Genomic DNA, 24461 nt, shown 5'->3' with positions numbered 1-24461 from the left:
CCCCTGTGACATATTTGTCTTTAGATAGCTGACTCAGAACCTCTTACTCTGTAAAGGCAAATGCGTCAAAAGATTCTTTAGTCTTCTCTAGCTGAGGTCCTTAAATTTCTTCTGTAAAAACTGAACAGAGGTGTTGATTGAGGCAGTTGGCTAGTCCTTAATTCTCTTCTACATACCTTCCTTCCTCTGTTTTTAATTTAGTTATTTCTTTTTTTTATTTCCTTTCTTTTTTTTTTCCATTTATGGATCTGAAGAATGTCTTATCTCCTTTTTTCACTGAATGAGCTAGTTTCTGTCTGTGCTTTAGAAGATTTTGTAACATGCTTGGCCTCTTTCTGCCTAATCTTTTACTTTTCCCTATCTTCATTATCATGTTTTTTTATGGTTTTAGCCACTTCTGCAGGGTACCACAAATGGTCTCTTCCTTTTTTTGCTTTTACGAACAAGCCTAACACAATTATCTACTGCCTTCAATAATGTAACTTTTAACCCCTTAACGCATATTTATTTATGACATTTATGAACGTCCCTAAGAGTCTCCTGAGGTTTGAAGTGCACTCAGCAGGTGAGCGTGCATCATACCGGGTGGGTCCCAGTTGCTATAAGCAACCAGGACCTGTGGCTAATGCCGGACATCGCTGATCGGGCTGATGTCCGGCATTAACTCTTTAGACGCGGCCCCTTACCTGCCTCTTTCGTGTCCGAACGGCGATTGATTGATCCAAGCCTGAAATCCAGGCTTGAGCAATCAACTGCCTATAACATTGATCCCTGCCATTGAATGCAATGGCAGTGATCAGTGTATTGAATCAATGTACTGCATGTTATAGTCCCCTATGGGGTCTATAACATTGCAAAAAAAAAGGGAAAAAAAAGTGAATGAAGATCATTTAACCCCTTCCCTAATAAAAGTTTGAATCACCCCCTTTTTCCCAATAAAAAAAAAAAACATAACATATGTGGTATCACCGCATGCGTAAATGTCCGAACTATAAAAATTTATCGTTAATTAAACTGCACGGTCAATGGCATATGCGCAAATAAATTCCTAAGTCCAAAATAGCGTATTTTTGGTCACTTTTTATACCATAAAAAAATTAATAAAAAGCAATCAAAAAGTCAGATCGAAACACAAAAATCTTACTGATAAAAACTTCAGATCACGGCGTAAAAAATGAGCCCTCATACCGCCCCGTTCATGGAGAAACAAAAAAGTTGTAGTTGTCAGAATAGGACAATTTTAAATGTATAATTTTCCTGCATGTAGTTAATATTTTTTTCATAAGTAATACAAAATCAAACCTATATAAGTAGGGTATCATTTAAACTGTATGGACCTACAGAATAAAGATAATGTGTCATTTTTACCGAAAAATTTACTGTGTATCATATGGATTTTTAGGTGCAAAATTGAGTGTTATTATTTTTAGAAAGTGATAAGGAAAAAACGAAAACGCAAAAACTGAAAAACCCTCCATCCTTAAGGGGTTAAGTAGTCCAATTTCTCCTGGACTCCATTGAAACAGTCCGTCTGATAGGGACTCCTTTACCACTAGTCTCATTTTTATAAAAGTTTGTTTTCCTGAAATCTAAAACCTTGATTTTTTTTTCAGTGTGGTTTGACTCTGTCACTGCTCTTCTATTAAATTGTACCTGTCATAGTGCAAAAAAAAGAAAAAAAAGTTACTCAGGACCCAATCCTGATCATGTGCATATCATTTTTATGTGTCTCGGACCTATATATCCAGAGATATAAGCATTTATCTTATCTTGGTTTTCGAACAGAATAGTCTGACATCCTAATTTTTCTGGAGGGTTGCAGGTCAAGATCCTTATTGGAAATTGTCCTCTAGCTTTTAGGCAAAGTCTTCATTTTTCTTAGGCTGGAAAAAGACACATGGGATTTAATCATGATTGTCTTTAACCTCTTAAGGACCCAGGACGTATGAGTACGTCCTGGGTCCCGGTCCTGCGATATAACGCGGGGTCACACGGTGCCCCCGCATCATTTCGCGGCGGGCCCGGCGTCAAAGTGAAGCCGGGACGCGCCTCTAATAGCGCGCGGCACTAATCGCGGTGCCGCGCGCTAATAACCCTTTAGCCGTGCGCTCAAAGCTGAGCCACGCGGCTAAAAGTGAAAGTAAAAAGTGCCGGTTAGCTCAGGGAGCTGTTCGAGATCGCCGCGGTATAATCGCGGCATCCCGAACAGCTGTAGCACAGGAGGAAGGTCTCTTACCTTCCTTCCTGCAGTCCGATTGAATGCTTCAAGCCTGAGATCCAGGCTTGAGCATTCAATCGCCGAAAGCACTGATTGATCCATTCCTATGGAGATGAATCAGTGTTAAAGATCAGTTAATGCAATGTTATAGCCCCCTATAGGAGCTATAATATTGCATTAAAAGTGTAAAAAAATCATTAACCCTTTCAATTATCCATTCCCCTAATAAAAGTTTGAATCACCCGACATTTCCAAGAATAAAAAAAACAGTGTAAATAAAAATAAACATATGTGGTATTGCCACGTGCGGAAATGTCCAAATTATAAAAATATGCCGCTTTTTAAACCGCACGTTCAATGGTATACGCGCAAAAAAATTCAAAAGTCCAAAATAGCGCATTTTTGATCACTTTTTATACCACAAAAAAGTGAATAAGAAGTGATCAAAAAGTTTGATCAGAACAAAAATGGAACCGCTAAAAACTTCAGATCACGGCACAAAAAATGAGCCCTCATAGCGCCCTGAACACAGAAAAATAAAAAAGTTATAGGGGTCAGAAGATGACCATTTTAAACGTATACATTTTCCTGCATGTATTCATGATTTTTTTCTGAAGTGATACAAAATCAAACCTATACAAGTAGGGTATCATTTTAACCGTATGGACCTACAGAATAAAGGTATGGTATCATTTTTGCCGAAAAATGTACTGCGTAAAAACGGAAGCCCCTTAAAACTTACAAAATAGTGTTTTTTCATCAATTTTGTCGCACATTGATTTTTTTTCCCGTTTCACCGTAGATTTTTGGGTAAAATTACTAATGTCATTACAAAGTAAAATTAGTGACGCAAAAAATAAGCCATCATATAGAATTTTAGGTGAAAATTTTAAAGAGTTATGATTTTTTAAAGTTAAGGAGGAAAAATTGAAAATGAAAAAATGGAAAAAGCCCGGGTCCTTAAGGGGTTAATAATACCCAGTTACTGAAATGTACACCAGCTTGGAGCTGGCATTTATTTTTGCTACAATTTACTCCTGATTGCAGGTGTACGTTCTTGGCCAAGCTCAGGCCAGCATTTTTTCAGGCAGGTTGGTAGCAAAATAAAAGTTTGTGCAAAATGAAATTGTGATTGTATGACAAATACACTAGACACAGGGATGATAAATCCCATTCTAGCTTTTTTGTAACAAGAAAATGCCCTTAAAAATCATACATGTAATTATTATTTTATTATTTTTTTTTTTTTGTTCAAAACCACTGCGGTCAGATGTTAGCTGGGAGTCAGTAGGCAAATATAAAACATCATACCCACATGACGTCTCTTTCACCCTTTTTCCCAAGAAATTGTGGCTCCCCCCGATAGACTAACATGGTTTGTAAGGTTAAAAAAGAAAGTCAATCAAGTTCAACCTAAAACCCTACTGTGTTGATCCAGAGGAAAGACATATTTTTCCCCCCTGCTCCAATAAGAATAAAGAAGAAGTTTTATCCTTATAAATCTAGCATGTAATGCTATATTTTTTGCAGAAACATCCATGCCCCCATTTGTTTGAGCCAGACATCACAACATCATGTGGCAGAGAGTTCCATAGTCTCAATGTTCTTACAGTAAAAAATCTGTCTGTGATGATGGTGAAACCTTCTTTTTGTTAGACTTAGAGGATGCCCCCTTGTCATGGTTATCGCTTATCGGCCTAGGTATAAAAAGATCACTAGAAAGATCTCTGTACTGTCCGTTCATATATTTGTACATTATGATCAAATCGCTCCTGACACAGCTTTTCTCCAAATGAAATGAACCCAAGCTTGATAACCCATCTTGATACCATAATACTTCCACTTCAATAGGTAGGGAAAAAAATGTGTGCATGCATGTCTACTTTTATACTAATACACACTATTTTTGGGGGAAAAAAAGCATCATAGAGGAGGAAAATGAGGGGACAGTATTATGTAGGATCAAGCAAAAGTTTGTTAGTAGTCTTTAATAGTCACAGCTTTGTGTAATTGATAAAGTTTTTAGTGGCAGGACAAAAAAGTAACAATTAATAGAATACAAATTGTCAAATGTACATTTTGTTATAATAGACAAAGTTTGTGGGACATAACCGGTAAAAGCGCAATAGACTCAGGTGCTGCAGAAAACTGCACAATATCCACACACATTTTGTTGCAGATATGCTGCCAGTTTTACCTTTCTTATTCGATTTCAATAGGGAAATCTGAGAAAACTACTTCATCATAAATTGACATGCTTCAGATTAAAAAATTTGCACCGTTTATTGATTTCTGTGAAGAAAATTTCCACTGTGTGCAGATTATTTCATTTACTTTTCTGGTATTGTAATGTGCTACAGATTAGCCATGCAAATTTTGCGTACTGAAAATCTGCAGCAAATCATTCTCACCATAGATAGACCATTTTATATGGGAGCTGAAGGACCACCCTGCAGCAACAAAGGCAAGCATTGGAATTTGTTATGGAAAGCCATTACTTCTGTTGGGGAGATGTAGCATTACATGGACACCATACCCATGGTTTGTCATCCATGTAATACATGTTCACACGTCTCTAATTCCTTGCAGAATTCCGCATTGGCGATTCCGCTGCTTTCTTCATTCCTCTAAGTGGAATGCACCGCACAATGGCTGTACTGTCTAATTATGATAATTCTGTTGTTATGCCCTTTGGGCCTCTCCTGGCCCCCAACGTGTTCCTCGGTTACTTTTTACATTAATTTTGTGTACTGTTTTTGAAGTGTTTTCAATAAAATTTATTTTGAATTAGAATTCCGCATTGGAATTCCACACATAGATTCCACAACAGCACATGGCAGAATTTCCATGCCAGATGTTTCTGTGTCTGCAGAAAGAAAAATTAACCTGCCCATCCTTTCTGCAGATTCCACACGGGATGCATAGCCATCTATGAGACGGGCATTTCCGTGTGGTCTTAGCGCCGGCATGTTATGCCGGCGCCCGCGGTCTTCAGAATGTCGGCATGAAGATTTTCCATGCATACATGCCAATGTGTGGACATAACCTAAGTATGCCAGATTGGAAGTTTCTTTTTGTAGAACAGGTCTATATCCTGACTCTTAGAGAGGGTCCAAAGCAGTGGACCCATCTTTGACATTTATATACCCTGTTAGGAGAATGAAACAATGTAACTTCCAAGTTCTATTGAATTTTGCATATGACATAAAAAATGTATAAGGATAATACAATTCGATCAATGTGTCAAAAGAGAAACTGTTGAATCAACTTATTAGTATGGTATGCAATTGTTACGTTACGAAAACAGTTGGACCATGAAATTAAACAAGCCTTTAAAGGCTATGGACACCTTTTTAAATGAAAATGTTTTTTTTTTTTTCTTATTACAAAATGTCTTATAACAAAATAAAATTCTCAATAGTTTAATTCTCTTTTTTAAAGAAATATTTTACTTTTCTGCTATTTTCTGAGGGGTTTGTTATCAGCTTTTTTTCTTCTCTGAAAGGTATAGCTCAGCTGATTTATGACTAAATTAAAATGGACCTGTACTTTGGTCATATTACAGCTTAAGGGTACATTCACACATGCGTATTTCTGCTGTAGATTTACTGCTACAAATGTTGCTGCCCACTGACTTCAATGGGTAGCAAAATCTGCTGCTGCAGATCTGCGGCACAAATATGCACGTGTGAATGTGCCCTAAAAGTTTGTTCGAGAGATTATAAAGGCTGATGACAAACTGGTCAGAGGCTTCTCTGATAACAGGGCATAACAGGTTAAACAACAGAAACCAAAACCAAAATGTTTAATCTATTGAGAAAGTGTTTTTGTACTATAATAAGAAATGCAAATCAAGAACAAAAAAAAATAATTCAAAGGTGTCCATAACCTTAAAATTTTAGTAAAAAATAAATTAAGGGAAAACTGTCACGCAGAACAACTTATCCCCTATCCTTTGGATAGTAGATAAGTGTCTGATTGCGGTGTATCTGATCGTTGGGACCCCCTTGTTGATCTCCTTCACAGCACCATGGCAGTCCCCGAGAACGGAGCATGTCGGCCCCTGCACAAAGCTGAGGCCAGCACACCCCCTCCATGTAGGTCTATGGGAGAGCCAGAAATACCCTTTGGATAAGGGATAAATTATCCTGCATGATAGTTCTTTTAAAGGGGTACTCTGCCCCCAAGACATCTTATCCCCTATCCAGAGGATAGGGGATAAGAAGTCTAATCGCTGCTGGGGACCCCCACAATCTAGCATGCAGCGCCCACCTGTAAGTACTGCCAGAAGCTCTGGAGGTTCACAGTCTTTTGCCTCCCGACCACGGGGACAGATTATTGTGATATCACAACTCCGCCCCTTCGTGACATCACGCCCCGCCCCCTCAATGCAAGTCTATGGGAGGGGAAAAGTAAAAGCTGGCAACCCAAGTAAATGCACACCAACATCTCTATATGTGCAACTTAATACATTTTTATTTTGTATGGAAAAAGGGGGGGTACAAACACCATTAAAACCACTTAAAAACATGCATAAGAATACATAGAGTATAGGTATAGTATTCACCCAGTTCGCTATTCAGTGTGAGTCAGGGGGTAGAGATAGAAATACATTCCTATGCTCTATGTATTCTTATGCATGTTTTTAAGTGGTTTTAATGGTGTTTGTACTCCCCCCCCCCCCCCCCCTTTTTTCCAGAAAAATAAAAATGTATTAAGTTGCATATATAGAGGTGTTGGTGTGCATTTACTTGGGTTGCCAGCTTTTCCTTTTTCCTTGTATTACTTATGTTTTGGCAACCACATTTGCACCCACATTGAATATAATAGCGGTGCCCATCATTTTTTTTACTTAGTCTATGGGAGGGGGTGTAACAGCCTTTAAGGACTTATTACTAGACCAGTTTCTGACACTATCGGGAAATAAAGCATGGCGTAACAAGGTGAAGAATGAAAGGCCCATAGACCGACCCTCACCTGGCTAGTCCTGGCAAATACATCAATTTCTGCAATATGAAACATAATTCCAATGTATTGTCACACAAGTTTCCCGACGCGTTTCCCCCTTATTATTTGGATGGATACAAGCCATAACAATGTGGGGTTCCTCAGGGGACAACTGTAGATTGGTCCAAAAGGGACCACTCTCTCAGGTACTAACGATCATAATAAAATGTGAAGAGAGGGGTCCTTGATGCTGGTTTCACCTCCTCACTGAGCTACAGCAATAGGCTGCAGTGCAAGAGAGGGCAATCAATCTTGCCTTTTAAGTCTATTTTGTGCAACTTGGCCACTCTAGTCTGTGACCTAATACTCTAGCCCAGTGTATCATAATTTAGTGTTTTAAGAGTGAATAGTAGAGATTCATCTGATATATTGATACGTTTTGAGAAATTACATAATGCAGTTCCTTTTACTGCACTTTGAATGCAGAAAATGAATTGTGCTTATCAAATGTCTGTAATCAGTAACAATGTTTACAGTAGACTGGACTAGCTATCCGCGACTGTTAGGGCTTGTTTAAGGCAGAATCCACTAGGAATTCTGCAGAGCTCCCACCTTGCATCACCCTACCATTAACTTCAATAGGTTTTCTGATAAGGATTCAAGTTTCAGCAGAAGGTTAAGTTCAATCTTCAGCTGGAATCCAGTAGTAAAAGTCCATAAGTCAAAGGGACTTTGATTTTGGGCAACTTGCCACAGAGATAAGTGCTGATTCTTATCCTTTCTGCTCCATTTACCATAGATCAGAAAGATATTGGATCCAAAGATGGTCTTATTATGGACATTTTCCTCATTCAGTTCAGTATTGTAAACATACCCTTGCAGATTATAGACTGAAGGACTGAACAATATAATATACATTAGATTAACTGACTGGCCACACCATTTACACTAGACTAGACTGTAGACTGATTGACTGCAGCATTTGCTTAAAAATTAGTAGCAAATTGAGATTTTTTTTGTTACATTTGCAACCATTTCAGTGTCTATCTGAATCCCTGCGGCACACAAATTGCCATTTTGTTCTGTGTGCAGTGATGTTCCTTTTCCTTGGAGAACATGGAGTCAAGTAGTGATTAATGTAAGGCTGGGTTCACACTACGTTTTTCAACTACGGTTCCCGCATACGTTTTCTTTCAAAAACCGTATGGGAAAAAACGGATGGAACAGTATGGGAAAAAGTAAACTGTATGCGTTTTTAAACAGTATACTGTTTTTAAAAGTGCTTACTGTTCTGTCCGTTTTTATAGAAAAAAAACCATACATTTTTGAAAATTTTGTCCATTTTTAATGTGAAGGGTCTTGGGTGGGGACTTTAGGATTCAAATGCGCATGTGCAATTTAAAAACGTATACGTTTTTCCCGTATGGAACCGTATACATGTGCGTTTCCCATTGACGTCCATGTTAAAAAAACGTATGCGGTTACAGTACGGTTTTTTAACCGGAGACAAAATCGTGGTCAACCACGGTTTTGACTCCAGTTTAAAAACCGTACTGCAACTGCATAAATTTTTTTTTTAACATTGACGTCAATGGGAAACACACATGTATACGGTTCCATACGGGAAAAACGTATACGTTTTTACTTTGCACATGCGCATTTGAATCCTAAAGTCCCCACCCAAGACCCCTCCCATTAAAAATGGACAATTTTAAAAAACATGTGTTTTTTTCCTATAAAAACTGACGGAACTGTATGCACTTTTAAAAACAGTATACTGTTTAAAAACACATACGGTTTACTTTTTCCCATACAGTTCCATCCGTTTTTTGCGGGAACCGTAGTTGAAAAACGGAGTGTGAACCCAGCCTAACACTGCTAAGTTCGAACAGTGTTTGTTTTTTTTTCATAAGTTTTATACATTTTCTAATGTTGCTTGGTGTGATGGGGTAGTTAATCCATCTGGATTATATTTGTAGAAACCTTAATTTAAAGCTTGTAATAGTAAAAAGAATATATAATGATTTACAGTGTTCCTCATACATTTTTTCTGCATGGTTTTTGTTTCACAACTTTAGGGATGGGTTTAGGTTTTCATCTCAAGAAGCAGCATCAAGTTTTGGAGATGATCGCTTGCTAATAGAAAAATTCATTGACAACCCCCGTCATATAGAAATCCAAGTAAGTACTAAATATCCCATCTACAGTTTCTGCAGCTAAGGCTGGGTTCACACTACGTTTTGTCCCATACGGGAGCGCATACGGCAGGGGGGAGCTAAAACCTCGCGCTCCCGTATGTGACCGTATGCGTTCCCGTATGTCATTCATTTCAATGAGCCGACCGGAGTGAAACGTTCGGTCCGGTCGGCTCATTTTTGCGCCGTATGCGCTTTTACAACCGGACCTAAAACTGTGGTCAACCACGGTTTTAGGTCCGGTTGTAAAAGCGCATACGGCGCAAAAATGAGCCGACCGGACCGAACGTTTCACTCCGGTCGGCTCATTGAAATGAATGACATACGGGAGCCCATACGGTAACATACGGGAGCGCGAGCTTTTAGCTCCCCCCTGCCGTATGCGCTCCCGTATGGGACAAAACGTAGTGTGAACCCAGCCTAATACAAGTCCTATGTTTGTCTACTTTAATATGTATACTATACACAGACTATAATACCACAGATTAGAAGATGTTTCCCCCAATTAATTGTTCTAACCTAATATCTTAGAAATGTGAATGTGATGTCCTGCTTATTTTTAAGCAGCTACTAAAAAAAAAACACAACTTGCAAAAGCTGACTTGTAAATTCCATGCTTTGGACCCATAAAGAAAAAAAGCCAACAAAAAAAGCCTACTGAGGAGGTATACAGACGCTGGAAGTGTAGCTAACAGTGGGGTGTAAAAATGATTGGAAAATTACTATTATAAATATAATTAAAGCCTCAAAAGAGGAAGAAATGGCCAAATTTGTTGAACTGTAAATAAAAAATAAACAAACTTTTGACACGCCCTATATGTCAAAAGTTTTTATTGGTCTGGACCTGAGTGTTCAGACCGTGACTGATGATAATGGCAGGAAGAGAAGCAGACAGCCACCCTCCTCTCTCTGCTTTATGCTAGAGACCTGGATGGCATAGAACCAGGAGAGAACGCACTTTTTAAGGCACGTTCCTGTAATCGATCCGGGTCTGAAACTCTACGACATATTATGTATCAAAAGTTTTATGTTTGTTTTTTTATAACCGTGCCTATTTGAGGAGGATAAAACCTGTAGATATGAGGAAAGAAAATGAGGAAGAAAAACTGGAATTCCAATAGTAGAAATGGAAAAATTTATATGGATAAGGCTGTTTCTGCCAATTTAAATTATTACTTTTGATCAGTTTTTTTCAGAAAGGGGCTTCTAAAATCATAGTTAGTTTGGTTATACATAATATCTATTTGTAAGGGTTTAGCACCATTATTTTCAGCGGCACTGTCACCAACTTTTTTTTTTTTTAATGTTATGTTGTAGTAGATATGTACTACAACATATCTCTAATATAGATTCACTATTTTGATTTAAAAAAAAAAAAATTATGAATTTTACATTTGAAAACCGGCCACTAGGGATCTCCCTGCCGTGACGTCATGACTGAATTAGGACCGATGCCGCCCTGGCAATCGGTCCTAATTCAGTCAGCCTGCACTCGCTCCCTGCCTGTCAATCAGACAGGCGGGAGCGAGCGCTGTGAACGCAGGGTCTGTGCTTATTGGTGGCCTGGCCTCGCAGCTACCTCATTGGCTGCATGTACAGTCTGGAGGCAGAGCAGCAATGAATCTCAGTGCTGCGCTGATGCTCCAGGACTGTACATGTCCTGTACAGGTAAGTGAGGTCTTATTTCACTTACCCGTACTTTGCTTCGGTCCCAGGTTTTGGCAGTGAGCATGGCAAGTGGGCGATGCTCCTATACTCCTCCTCCATGGATAACACTACACTGCTAAACAGGGAGGAGGAGACCCGGGAGCAGCCTGCCGTGCTATTGGCAGCTGATCTATCCCGACAGGAGCACAGCATAGATGAGGTGAGGGCGGAAGTCGGCACCCAGCAGGCGTCAGTGACGTCGTGCCTGCTGGGGAAGTCTGCTTCCACCAGAGGTACACATACGAGCAGAAGATGAGCCATTTGTAAGGTAGAATTTTTTTTTTTTTTTTTAAAGACAGGGAAGGGGTTAGGGATAGACTAGCAATAGGTAGGGACAGAAAAAAAATACAGATGGTGCGAGCTTCTCTTTAAATAAGATGATTGGTCCAGATGGTATCCACCCCAGAGTTGTTAAGATCTCCAATCTGTGATTGCTAAATGCCTGACTGATCTGTATTCCCAGTCTTTTCTAGGGGTGCGTTCACATGTCCTTATTTTGCTGCAGACAGTCTGCTGCTGAATTTCCTTCCAATTGACTTAAACTGGTAGGGAAATTTGCAGCAAAATAGCCAGCCAAAAATCTGTTGCGGACAGCCGAGGAAAGCCTGTCCCCTTTCAAACACGCAGCGGGAAACCCACAAATAAATCCGCTTGTGTGAATGAGCCCTAATAGATGTTCCTGATCCACAAGAAAAGTAGTAGAAACGACAGGCCAGTTAGGTTGACAATTGACCGCCAGTAACTTGTTGAACCTAAAACATTGCTTTAATGAACACATGTAATTTTGTAATCCAACTTTATTATAAAAAAAATGTACAATTTCTTTACAATATACTGTTAGATGTTGATTGTCAGCAGAGTGCTGCAGTGTACATGAAGCAAGAGACAAAGAGCATCTCCTGCTGTATTGTTTGTTTTAATGCCCAGGTAAAATGCTTTAGAATACACAATACATGGGGGGGGTTCTCAGTCATTAGCGCTGTGTGCTCTGCAGTGCCTGAGCAGGTAAGTAAAGAATACCCCTTTTAAGACTTCAGAAGAGAATGATTTAAGAATAGTGATTTCTGACCGCTTCAGAATGATTCAACAGTGCTGCCAGTAGGGAAAGCAAGTTGAGTGCTTGGCTGCATAACTAGATTTATCACCGAAAAAGATTGTGATCCCACTGTGTAGAGTTCTAGTGAGAACACAACTGGAATACTGGGGGAGATTTATCAAAACCTGTGATGAGGAAAAGTGTAACAGTTGCCCATAGCAACCAATCGGATTGCTTTTTTTAAAAAATTTTATCCCCTTAAGGACCACGGGCGTATGGGTACGCCCTGACGTCCTGGTACTTAAGGACCAAGGGTGTACCTGTAAACCTGGGGAAATTCCAGTCCCCGCCACTTGCTGGGCAGGGAACAAACCAAGATGCCTGCTGAAATCATTAAGCAGGCACCCCGTGCAAACCCCTGTGGGGGTCCTGAGTCAATTCAGACAGGCGATTTGCGGCGACTCCGGGTCTATCAGGTCTCCGGTAACCTGGAGAAAAAAAAAGGGTGACAGCCCCATTCACCCTTACCCAGCAGGAGTGAGGTGGCACGTGTGCCACTGCACGATCACGTGATTGATCATTCAGAACGACCGACCTTTGCCTGGCCCAGCGGGGTCTCCTCAAGAGCTGCGGACAGGAGCGGTGGCAGCGGTCCCGGCAGTGCAGGCGGAAGGATAAAGCAGGAGTTGTAGTTTTGCAACAGCTGGAGTTCCAACTACAACTCCCAGCATGCCTTTTGGTAGTCTGTGCATTCTGGGAGTTGTAGTTATGCAACAGCTGGACGCACATTTTTTCTATGAAAAAGTGTGCATCCAGCTGTTGCATAACTACAACTCCCAGCATGCACGGACAGCCGAAGGGTATGGTGGGAGTTGTAGCAGTGTGCCTCCAGCTGTTGAAAACTACAACTCTCAGCATGCCCTTTGGCTGTCAATGCATGCTGAGAGTTGCAGTTTTGTAACAGCTGAAGGCACACTGGTTGTGAAACAGAGTTTGTGCCTAACTCAGTGTTTCACAACCAGTGTGCCTCCGGCTGTTGCAACAAATACAACTTCCAGCATGCACTGAGAGACCGTACATGCTGGGAGTTCTAGTTTTGCAACAGCTGGAGGCATGCTGGTTGTGAAACACTAAGTAACAGACTCTGTGTTTCGCAACCAGTGTGCCTCCAGCTGTTGCATAACTAAAACTCCCAGCATGTATGGTCTGTCAGTGTATGCTGGGAGTTTTAGTTATGCAACAGCTGAAGTTTTGCCCAAATGTGATTGTACAGGGTACATTTACACGGGTGGGGATTTACAGCGAGTTTTCTGCTGCAAGTTTGAGATGCGGCAAATTTTCCGCCACTGCTTAAACTCCCAGCGAGAAACTCACTGTGAACCCCCGCCCGTGGGAATGTACCCTAAAAACATTACACTACAAAATAAAAAGTAAAACACTGCATATACACACCCTTACACAGACACCCCCCCCCCCCCCCCCACACACACACATTAAAAATAAAAAACTCCTTGTACGGCACTGTTTCCAATACGTAGCCTCCAGCTGTTGAAAAACAACAACTCCCAGTAGTGCCAGACAGCCACTGACTTTCAAGGCATGCTGGGAATTTTGCAACAGCTGGTGACACCATGTTTGAGAAACACTGCCGTTAGGGTATTTTGGTGGCAGATGCAAATCCCCAATTTAGGCCTCAAATGCGCATGGTGCTCTCTCACTTCGGAACCCTGTCATATTTCAAAGAAACAGTTTAGGGCCACATATGGGGTAATTCCGTACTCGAGTGAAATTACATTACACATTTTGGTGGCTTTTTCTCCTTTTACTCCTACTGAAAAGGTACATTTTTACACTAACATGCTGGTGTTGCCCCATACTTTTAATTTTCACAAGTGGTAAAAGGAAAAAAAGACCCCCAAAATTTGTAATGCAATTTCTCCTGAGTACGGAAATACCCCATATGTGGACGCAAAGTGCTCTGCGGATGCACAACATGGCTCAAAAGTGAGAGCGCACCATGTATATTTGAGGTCTAAATTGGGGATTTGCACAGGGTTGGCTGATATTACAGTGGTTCTGACATAAACATAAAACAATAAATACCCACATGTGACCCCATTTGGGAAACTACACCCCTCACGGAGCGTAACAAGAGGTATAGTGAGCCTTAACACCCCACAGGTGTTTGATGAATTTTCGTTGAAAATGAAGAAAACATTTATTTTCCCACTAAAATGCTGGTGTTACCCTAGGCAAATTGGAAACCCCCCTCCCCCCAAGGTTTGTAGCCCCATTTCTTCTGAGTATGGAAATACCACATATTTGGATTTAAAGTGCTCTGCGAGCAAGCTCAGAAGAGCGCCATTGGGCGTTTGGAAAGAGAAAGTGTCCGATATTGAAGGCCACGTGTCTTTACAAAGCCCCCATGATGCCAGAACAGTGGACCCCCCCCCCCACATGTGACCCCCATTTTGGAAACTACACCCCTCATGTAATGTAATAAGGGGTACAGTGATCATTTACGCCCCACAGGTGTCTGGCAGATTTCTGGAACAGTGGTCTGTGAAAATGAAAAATGTAATTTTTCATTTGCACAGCCCATTGTTCCAAAGATCTTTCAAATGCCAGTGGGGTGTAGTTTCCAAAATAGTGTGTGTGTGTGTGTGTGTGTGTGTGTGTGTGTGTGTGGGAGGTCCACTGTTCTGGCACCATGGGGGCTTTGTAAACGCACATGGTCCCCGACTTCTATTCCAACCAAATTCTCTCTCCAAAAGCTCAATGGCGCGCCTTCTTTTCTGAGTGTTTTAGTTCGCACGCAGAGCACTTTACATCCACATATGGGGTATTTCCATACTCAGAAGAGATGGGGGCATTTTGGGGGGGCATTTTGGGGGGGCATTTTCTCCTATTACCCCTTGTAAAAACATCAAATTTGGGGAAAACCAGCATTTTAGTGAAAACCCTTTTTTTTGTTTTCATTTACACATCCAACTTTAACGAAAAGTCGTCAAACACCTGTAGGGTGTTAAGGCTCACTGTACCATTTGTTACGTTCCTTGAAGGGTGTAGTTTCCAAAACTTTGTTTTGCTGTTCTGGCACCATAGGGGCTTTCTAAATGTGACATGCCCCCCAAAAATCACTTCAGAAAAACTCACTCTCCAAAATCCCATTGTTGCTCCTTCCCTTCTGAGCCCTCTAGTGCACCCACAGAGCACTTTACATCCTTACTCGAGAGAAATTGGGTTACAAATTTTGGGGGGATTTTTCTTTTTTTACCCCTTGTAAAAATTCAAAAACTGGGTCTACAAGAACATGCAAGTGTAAAAAAATTAAGATTTTGAATTTTCTCCTTCACTTTGCTGCCATTCCTATGAATCATCTAAAGGGTTAACACACTGAATGCCATTTTGAATACTTAGAGGGGTGCAGTTTTTTTCATAGGGTCAATTATGGGGTATTTCTAATATGAATGCCCTTCAAATCCACTTCAAAACTGATTTTGAAAAATTTGTGAAAAATAGAAAATTGATGCTGAACTTTGAAGCCCTTTGATGTGTTCAAAAAGTAACTTTATGATGCAAACATAAAGTAGACATATTGTATATGTGAATCAATATATCATTTATTTGGAATGTCTATTTTCCTTACAAGCAGAGAGCTTCAAAGATAAAAAAAAATTCTAAATTTTTCATGAAATTTGATTTCAATGAAATGAGGCAAGTATTGACGTGAATTTACCACTATGTTAAAGTAGACAGTTGTCAGATGTGCAAAAAATGCTCTTGTCCTTAAGGTGAAAATGGCATTGGTCCTTAACCCCCTTAAGGATCCAGCCCATTTTCACCTTAAATGGGCACTGTGAGATACAAAAACTTTTGATATGTTGTAAAGCATGCAAAACCAATAGGTTTTGCAATTGCTTTCATTGGAAAATTTTCAGTATTTCATATTGAAAAAGCCAGTCAAACAACTGACCCCCTGCCTGCTTGGACACATACTAGTCCTGCTGTGTCCATGCATAATCACCTATGTCATGAACACACTTCCTTTGACAGCTGTGAGCGCATGGCTCACAGCTGTAGGAAAAATCCTCCCACTGTCATCTTGTGTCCCGCTACTGTCAGTGAGGACAAGCTGGGAGTTGTAGTTTTGCTAATGTTAGGGTAGATGTGAGCAGACAGCATGAATGAGGGGGTGGAGACCTGCACAGTGAGGCCACGCCTCTTCCCTTTGAGAGGAATTTAGACTAGTGAGCTAAATTAAGTGTACTAAAAAAATAAATAAAGGTGCTCGACACACAAAAATTTTATCTACATGGTCAGGATTAGGTACTGAGTGATATATTTTAAAAAAATGTTTTTGTTTGTTCTGACGGGTATGCTTTAAGGACGGGAGCATTTTTTGCACATCTGACCACTGTTGCTTTAAGCATTAATAACTTTGGGATGCTTCTACTTAGGAATTTGATTCCTAGATTGTTTTTTCATGACATATTCTACTTTAACATAGTGGTAAAATTTCGTCGATACCAGGGGAAAATGCCCCCCAAAATTTGCAACCCCATTTCTTCTGAGTATGGAAATACCCCATGTGTGGCGTCAAGTGCTCTGCTGGCACACTACAATGCTCAGGAGAGAAGGAGCGCCATTGAGCTTTTGGACAGAAAATTTGTTTGGAATGGAAGTCGAGGGCCGTGTGCGTTTACAAAGCCCCCCATGGTGCCAGAACAGTGGACCCCCCCACATGTGACCCCATTTTGGAAACTACACCCCTCACAGAATTTAATAAGGGGTGCAGTGAGCATTTACACCCCACTGGCATTTGACAGATCTTTGGAACAGTGGGCTGTGCAAATGAAAACATTTTTGTTTTCACAGACAACTGTTCCTAAAATCTGTCAGCCACCTGTTGGGTGTAAATGCTCACTGAACCCCTTATTACATTTCGTGAGGGGTGTAGTTTGCAAAATGGGGTCACACGTGGGTATACATTTTTTGCGTTTGTCAGAACTACTGTAAAATCAGCCACACCTGTGCAAACCACCAATTTAGGCCTCAAAAGTACATAGTGCGCTCTCACTCCTGAGCCATGTTGTGCGTCCACAGGGCATTTTACGCCAACATATGGGGTATTTCCGTACTCAGGAGAAATTGCGTTACAAATTTTGGGGGTCTTTTTTTTCCTTTTACCTCTTGTGAAAATGAAAAGTATATGGCAACACCAGCATGTTAGTGTAAAAAAAAAGTAACAGGTTGGTGTAGACCCCAACTTTTCCTTTTCATAAGGGGTAAAAGGAGAAAAAGCCACCCAAAATTTGTAACGCAATTGCTCCCGAGTATAGAAATACCCCATATGTGGCCCTAAACTGTTTCCTTCAAATATGACAGGGCCCCAAAGTAAGAGAGCGCCATGCGCATTTGGGGTATTCTATGCCAGTGATTCCCAAACAGAGTGCCTCCAGCTATTGCTAAACTCCCAGCATGCCTGAACAGTCAGTGGCTGTCCAGAAATGCTGGGAGTTGTTGTTTTGCAACAGCTGGAAACTCCATTTTGGAAACACTGCCGTACGATACATTTTTCTTTTTTATTGGGGGGCGTAAGGGGTGTATATGTTGGGTTTTACCTTTTATTTTGTGTTACTGTAGTGTAGTGTTTTTAGGGAACATTCACACAGGTGGGTTTACGGTGAGTTTCCCGCTAGGAGTTTGCGCTGCGAAAATTTGCCGCAGCTCAAACTTGAAGCAGGAAACTCACTGTAAACCCGCCCGTGTAAATGTACTCTGTACATTCATAAGGGGGGGGGGGCAAACCTCCAGCTGTTGCAAAACTGCAACTCCCAGCATGCACTGACAGACCGTGCATGCTTGGAGTTGTACCTTTGCAACTGCTGGAGGTACACTAGTTGGAAAACCTTGTGTTAGGTTCTGTTACCTATCTCCATATTTTCTAACCAATGGGCCTCCAGCTGTTGCAAAACTAGAACTCCCAGCATGTACTGATCACCAAAGGGCATGCTGGGAGATGTAGTTATGCAACAGCTGGAGGTATGCAACTACAACTCCCAGCATGGAGAGACAGCCCTTTGCTATTTGTGCATTCTGGGAGTTGCACTGCTGCCACCTCACTCCTATCCCTTCAGGGGGATCAGCGGTTTCACCCCTGATCCCCCTACTTTTCCAGTTCACTGGAGACCCGTAATGGACGCAGATCACCCATCTGAATTGATCGCCGACATGGCAGTCTGAATTGATCGCTGATCGCCGACATGGGGGTCTCAGGACCCCTCCAGAGGTTTGCACAGGGTGTCTGCTTAATGATTTCAGCAGGCATCGCTGTCCGGTCCCTGCCCGGTGAGCGGCGGCGACCGGAATTCCCACGGGCGTGCAGATGCTCCCTGGGTCCTTTAAGTACCTGTACGCCCTGTATCGTTAAGGGGTAAAAAAGGCCTCGGAAAAATAAAAGAAGCAATCTGGTTGGTTGTTATGGGGAACTGGTAAATTTTCTTCTGCACAAGTTTTGATAAATCTCCCTAACTGTGTTAGTTTCTGGACATCTAACCTACAAAAAATATACTAGGTATATAGAAGTGGTCCAAAGACTGCTACAGAAATGGGAATCTGTCTGCTGTATTTGCTGTAGACACCATTCGATAGCTGTTAGTTTTTAAAAGCAAACTGTACTTTTCTTGAAGCTGATGGTGGTTGCCATACTTATAAAATCTCTTTTAATTTCTCATTCAAAGTGTCAAGGAGACAGAGCCAAGCTGTTAAAGTGCCATCGCCTGCCTCTGCGCTTCCCCTCCCCTTCAGGCCTATTTCTGGTCATTATAGGCTTTATATATAGCATTTTCACCAGATATCATCTTTGCAGGCTTTATCTCTAATTTTCATTTGTCTCTAAGCTAGTGGATTTACTATGTCTCCCATACACAACACACGCATTAAGGAGGGGGATCCTGCTCTTCCACCTCTTAATAGTACACTCAGCAGCATGGAGGACATTATAGCTATTATAGTGAATTCAAGTTGAGTGGGCAGAAGGAGAAAACATTTTGCTATATATTATAAAGTTCAGATTCGTAAATACTGTTGACTTGTGCAAAATGTGTTAAGCAACATTCACCCTTTAGGCATGAAACATTTCTAGAGAGACTTGCAGAACCAAATCTATTCTGGAGGAAAGAAGGAAAAGGGGGGCATGATTGCCATATTTAAAGGTTTCAAAGAGTTGGATAAGGTTCAGGAGGGAAGGGTTTTTGTAAGAATTGAAATATGAGAACAAAGGAGCACAATCTGAAAAGTTAGTTAGTTTGGAGAAGAGGGGAGAATCAGAAACCAATATTAGAAAATATTATTTTATTTACTTCCTCCAGCAGATGTGGTTGGTAAATCAGCACTAAGGGTATTTATTCACGCCTGGGGTAAACCTAGCTCTGCCCTGAAATAAAAATGAAAATAAAATATAAGAGCAGACTAGATGGACCATGTGGTCTTTTTCTGTTGATAGTATTCTAGTTTTTATATGTGTAGTATATATTTATCTACACTTCATCAATACTTTGATATATCTAAATTTCTTAACGGTTCTCCATTCTTTTATTTTAGGTGCTAGCAGATAACCATGGCAATGCACTGTGGCTAAATGAAAGAGAATGCTCCATTCAAAGACGTAACCAGAAAGTAGTAGAAGAAGCACCTAGGTGAGTTTAAGGCTTCATCTTGATGTGTGCTGTATTTTCCTCTGTCACCTTCCTGGTGAAACATTGCTGTGTTAGCACAATTGTTCTTACCTGTCCAGGACACAGGGCGTACAGGTATGTCCTGGGTCTTAACCTGTACCTGTACGGCCTGGACTTTTCCGTTCACCGCTGGTAACTGGGTGGTGAAAGGAACGGGATGCCTGCTGAAATAATTCCAACGATTTGCGGCCATTCCGGTCATACGGGTGACGTGTGACCTGATGAACCCAGAATCAGAAGGTGATCGGTGGTGTACTATACCACCAATCACCTTTTGTTGCTAGGGGGAGGTGGTGGTGATATTACCTCCCCAGGAGAGCTGCTATTGGTCGGACGATCTCTCAGCTCTGCCAGCCCACCTACCTCAGTCAGCGGGCCGAGATGAGAGAAGGTGCCAAGGGACCCCCCATCTGACCGGATCTGTGCCTCTCAGGGCAGAGAATGTGGCCTCCTGCCACCCTTAGTGCTGGGAGAGATTTAGTGAGAGACAGGTAGGTGGTTGTTATTAAAAAGAAAATAATAATAATGAATAAATTAAAAAAATCCCCTCCCCTTGACCCCCTAATAAGTCCCAAGGGTCCGCTACACATTTTTAGAGTGACCCGGGCCCTATTAGGGCTTCAGGGTGCTGCGATTTGCCACTTTTTTACTTTTTTTTTTTTTTTTTGTATTTGGCCACAGCTGTTTTTTTTTTGTTGTTGTTCTAATTTAACGGTGTGTGACATATAATCACACACTGTTATATATAATCACACACTGTTATATAGTTTGCATCCATGCACACACACAAGCACTTCCTCCGCCTTTCCCCCCCCCCCCCCCCCCCACACACACACATCCATCCCCTTGACCCCAAAACCTTTCTCCCCCCACGACATCGTAGAAAAAACAAGTGATGGCCCGCCGGGCATATTCGGTGGAGGAGGCATATGCCTTACTGGCCTCTGACACCGAAATTGCCAGTGAGGATGAGGAAGGTCCTGTAGTCTTCCTCGTCCTCCTCATCATCTAGCGCTGATGGTAGTGACTCAGTGCCCGATACTAGTACGAGTGTCCATGCCGCTCGTAAGAGGAGTCTGACCCCCCCAGTCAATCTTACCGGAGCTCTCTACCGGTGAACCTGTCTGGAGACCCCCCAGAGGTGTATCAGCCACAGATTCTTGAATTTGTTGGTGACTCAGAAATTCAGATTGACACAGCCGGATACACTGAAATAGACTTTTTTAGTTATTATTTCAGTGACAACTTTGGGAATCTAATGGTGGAGCAGATTTACTTGTACGCCCAACAGTTCATCGCCCACCACCCAGATTCGCTTCTTGGCTAGGCCCAATGGATGGCACGCTGTCTATGCAGCTGAAATGAGGACATTTTAAGGCCTCTTGTTGCATATGGGCCTAGTAAAAAAAAAAAAAAAAAAAAAAAACTGTCAGGCAATACTGGAGCTGGCACGTCCTCTACCAGACCCCAATCTACAGTATGGCTATGACACAGGGATGGTTTGAGGCCATACAGATGTGCATGCATTACGCTGATAATGCAGCATGTTCCCACTCCCCAAGGTGATCCTCTCTATGACTGGCTTTACAAAGTAAGGCCGGTCATAGATCACTTTGGGGCCAAATTTTGGGAGGCCTACGTACCCCTAAGGGAGCTCTCTGTAGATGAATATCTTATCAGTTTTAAGGGAGACTCCTCTTCTGCCAGTACATTCCCACTAAGCAGGTAAGGTATGGCGTGAAACTCTACAAACTTTACGAGCGTACCTCAGGGTACACTTGCAAGTTTAGCGTATACGAGGGACAGGATTCCCATATTGAACCCCCAGAATGTCCTCCCACTCTGGGTGTTAGCAGGGAAACTCGTGTTGGACCTTGTGCACCCTCGGCTGGCAAAGGATTATCACGTGTACATGGATAACTTTTATACCAGTATCCCTCTGTTCACATCCCTCGCCAATAGATCCGCATCTGCTTGTGGGACCGTGTAGAAGAACCAGAGAGGCCTCCCTCAAAATTTTATCCAGACACCTATGCCAGAGGGTGAGTCCTGTGCCCTTACCCATGAAAACCTGTTGCTGGTCAGGTATTAGGATAAGAGGAATGTCCTTATGCTGACCACAATTCATAGTAATGGCAGCTCATCGGTCCCTGTGCGAGGTACCACAACAACTGTCCTCAAGCCAAATTATATTCTGGACTACAATCGTTAAAGGGAGTTGATCTCTCTGATCAAGTCCTCAAGCCATACAACGCCATGCGGAAAACCTGGGCATGGTGAAAAAAAAAAAATGGTACAGGTTGCCATGTCCAACTCTTTTGTACTGTCCCAGTACGCTGGCAACACAGGGACGTTCCTCTAGTTCCATGAAGTCGTCTTAAAGCCCTGATCTTTGGCGACCGGGAAAGAGCAGGCCGGATTTCCTAAGGAACTGGAAATATCGGTGCCAGGATCGTCCCAGGCCAGCAGCTTCGAGGTGAGGTCCCCAAAACTGGAAAGAAGGGGCGATCCCAGAAAAAATGCAATGTGTGTCACAAGAGGGGGATACAGAAGTACACCACTACTCAATGTGGCACTTGCTCTGATCATCCGGGCCTCTGCGATAAGGATTGCTTCAGGGAGTATCACACATCCATGGAGTACAAAATTTTACCTTTTCATTTTAATTTCCCATAATTTGACCCCATTGTACCAAGTCCAGAGTACATTCCAAGTTTTAACCCCATAAACCACTAAATTGCCCAAAAAAAAACTTTCATAAATAAAAAAAAATAAAAAAAAAAACCTGATAAGAACTCTGGAGGTATTTGTTCCAAAAATGTGTCATGGGTCACTAAGTCACTATAATTGGTTTTAATTTTATGTTGCCTCAAATGCGCAGCTCTCTCCACCTGAGCGGGGTGCACATTTGAGACAACAGGTTAGGGACAGCCGTGAATGATGATTCAGAGCATAGGGTTTGAGGTGGGCATATTTTTTACTTTTGGCTATGCTCTGGGTCATCATTCTCGGAACAAAATTGGTCTATCTTTAGTAAAATTGCAATTTTCATTTTCCCCATAGTACACTTCATCCATTCTTGGGGGAACACCCGTCCATTCCAAATGTCCAGTCCTCCTATACACCTTCCTAAGGGGGTGTACTGTCTGTAACAGGGTCACATATGAGTGTTCCTTTCTTTTATTGTCCCTGAATGTATGTAACCGTCAGCTACTGATATGCCATATGCCTCAAATGCAAGCATAGCTCTTGAGCCCTGTTGAGTGCCCGCACAGCATTTTACGTCCACAAATTGGGTATTTCCTTACTCGGAGGCAATGGGGTTACAACATTTGGGGGGCATTTTCTCCTATTAGCACTTGTGCAAATAAAATATTTGGGGTAACACCATTTTGGTGAAAAAAAAACTATTTTGTCATATTACGGACCACTGTTCAGAACACCTGTGAGGTGTAAATACTCACTGTACCCTTTGTTACGTTCCTTGAGGGGTTTAGTTTCCACAATAATGGCATTTCTGTTCTGGCACCATGGTAGCTCTGTAAACTCTCAAGGCCCCTGACTCTATTCTAGCAAAATTCTCCAAAAGCAGAATGGTGCTCCTGCTCTTCTGAGACCTTGTCTGCACCCGCAGAGCAGTTTACATCCAAATATGAGGTATTTCCTATCTTCAAAAAAATGTATTTACAAATTGTGGGGGACATTTTTTCCTGTTACCACTTGAAAAAATGAAAAATTTGGGTAACCCCAGCATTTTAGTGTAAAAAATCAAATGTTTCCATTTCACATCCCACTGTAATGAACATTTATCAAACACATGTTAGTTAAGGCTTACTGTACTGCTTGTTATGTTCTGGCACCATAGGGGCTTCTTAAATGCCACATGCCGCCCCAAAACCATTTCAGCAAAAGTTGCTTTCCAAAAGCCACATGTAACTCCCTTCTCATCTGAGCACTTGACATCCACACGTGGGGTATTTCCATAGTCAGAAGGTATGGGGTTACACGTTTTTGGGGGCATTTTCTCCTATTACCCCTTGTAAAAATTGTAAAATTGGGACAAAAACTGCATTTTAGTGAAAAAAATATTCATTAACACATCCAATTTTAACCAAAAGTCGTCAAAAACCTTTGGGGTGTTAAGGCTCACTGTACTCCTTGTTATGTTTCTTGAGGGGTGTAGATTCCAAAATAATATGCCCCTTTTTTTTTGTGCTGTTATGGCACCATAGGGGCTTCCTAAATGCGACATGCCCCCCAGAAACCATTTCAGCAAAATTCACTCTCCAAAATCCCATTGTCGCTCCTTCCATTCTGAGCCCTCTATGCACCCACAGAGCACTTTAACCCAATTTCTGTAAAGTAAGGAAATACCTCATATGTGGATGTACACATTTTGGGGGGCTTTTTCTCCTTTTACCCCCTTGTAAAAATTAAAAAACTGGGTCTACAATAGTGGGTCTAAAATATTTTGAATTTTCTCCTTCACTTTGCTGCTATTCCTGTGAAATGCCTAAAGGGTTAACTAACTTTCTGAATGTCCTTTTGAATACTTTGAGGGGTTCAGTTTTTGTAGTGGGGTAATTTATGGGGTATTTCTAATATAAAGGCCCTTCAAA

General features: G+C 41.6%; 1 protein-coding gene across 2 annotated transcripts in view; it reads left to right on the top strand.

Annotated features, from left to right (window-relative positions):
* Positions 1 to 24461, top strand: part of PCCA (propionyl-CoA carboxylase subunit alpha) — a 1119575-nt gene that overhangs the window by 550900 nt on the left and 544214 nt on the right. For both annotated transcript variants that reach the window (XM_056555680.1, XM_056555679.1), the window contains exons 10-11: positions 9244 to 9346; positions 19709 to 19803. In XM_056555680.1, the coding sequence (XP_056411655.1) occupies positions 9244 to 9346; positions 19709 to 19803 (198 nt within the window). The remainder of the gene's footprint in view (positions 1 to 9243; positions 9347 to 19708; positions 19804 to 24461) is intronic.

The sequence above is a fragment of the Hyla sarda genome, chromosome 2 (genome assembly GCF_029499605.1).
Source record: "Hyla sarda isolate aHylSar1 chromosome 2, aHylSar1.hap1, whole genome shotgun sequence".
In the NCBI taxonomy this organism is placed as follows: domain Eukaryota; kingdom Metazoa; phylum Chordata; class Amphibia; order Anura; family Hylidae; genus Hyla; species Hyla sarda.
The sequence above is the reverse complement of the archived record's forward strand: the minus strand, read 5'-3'. Positions and strand labels throughout refer to the sequence as shown.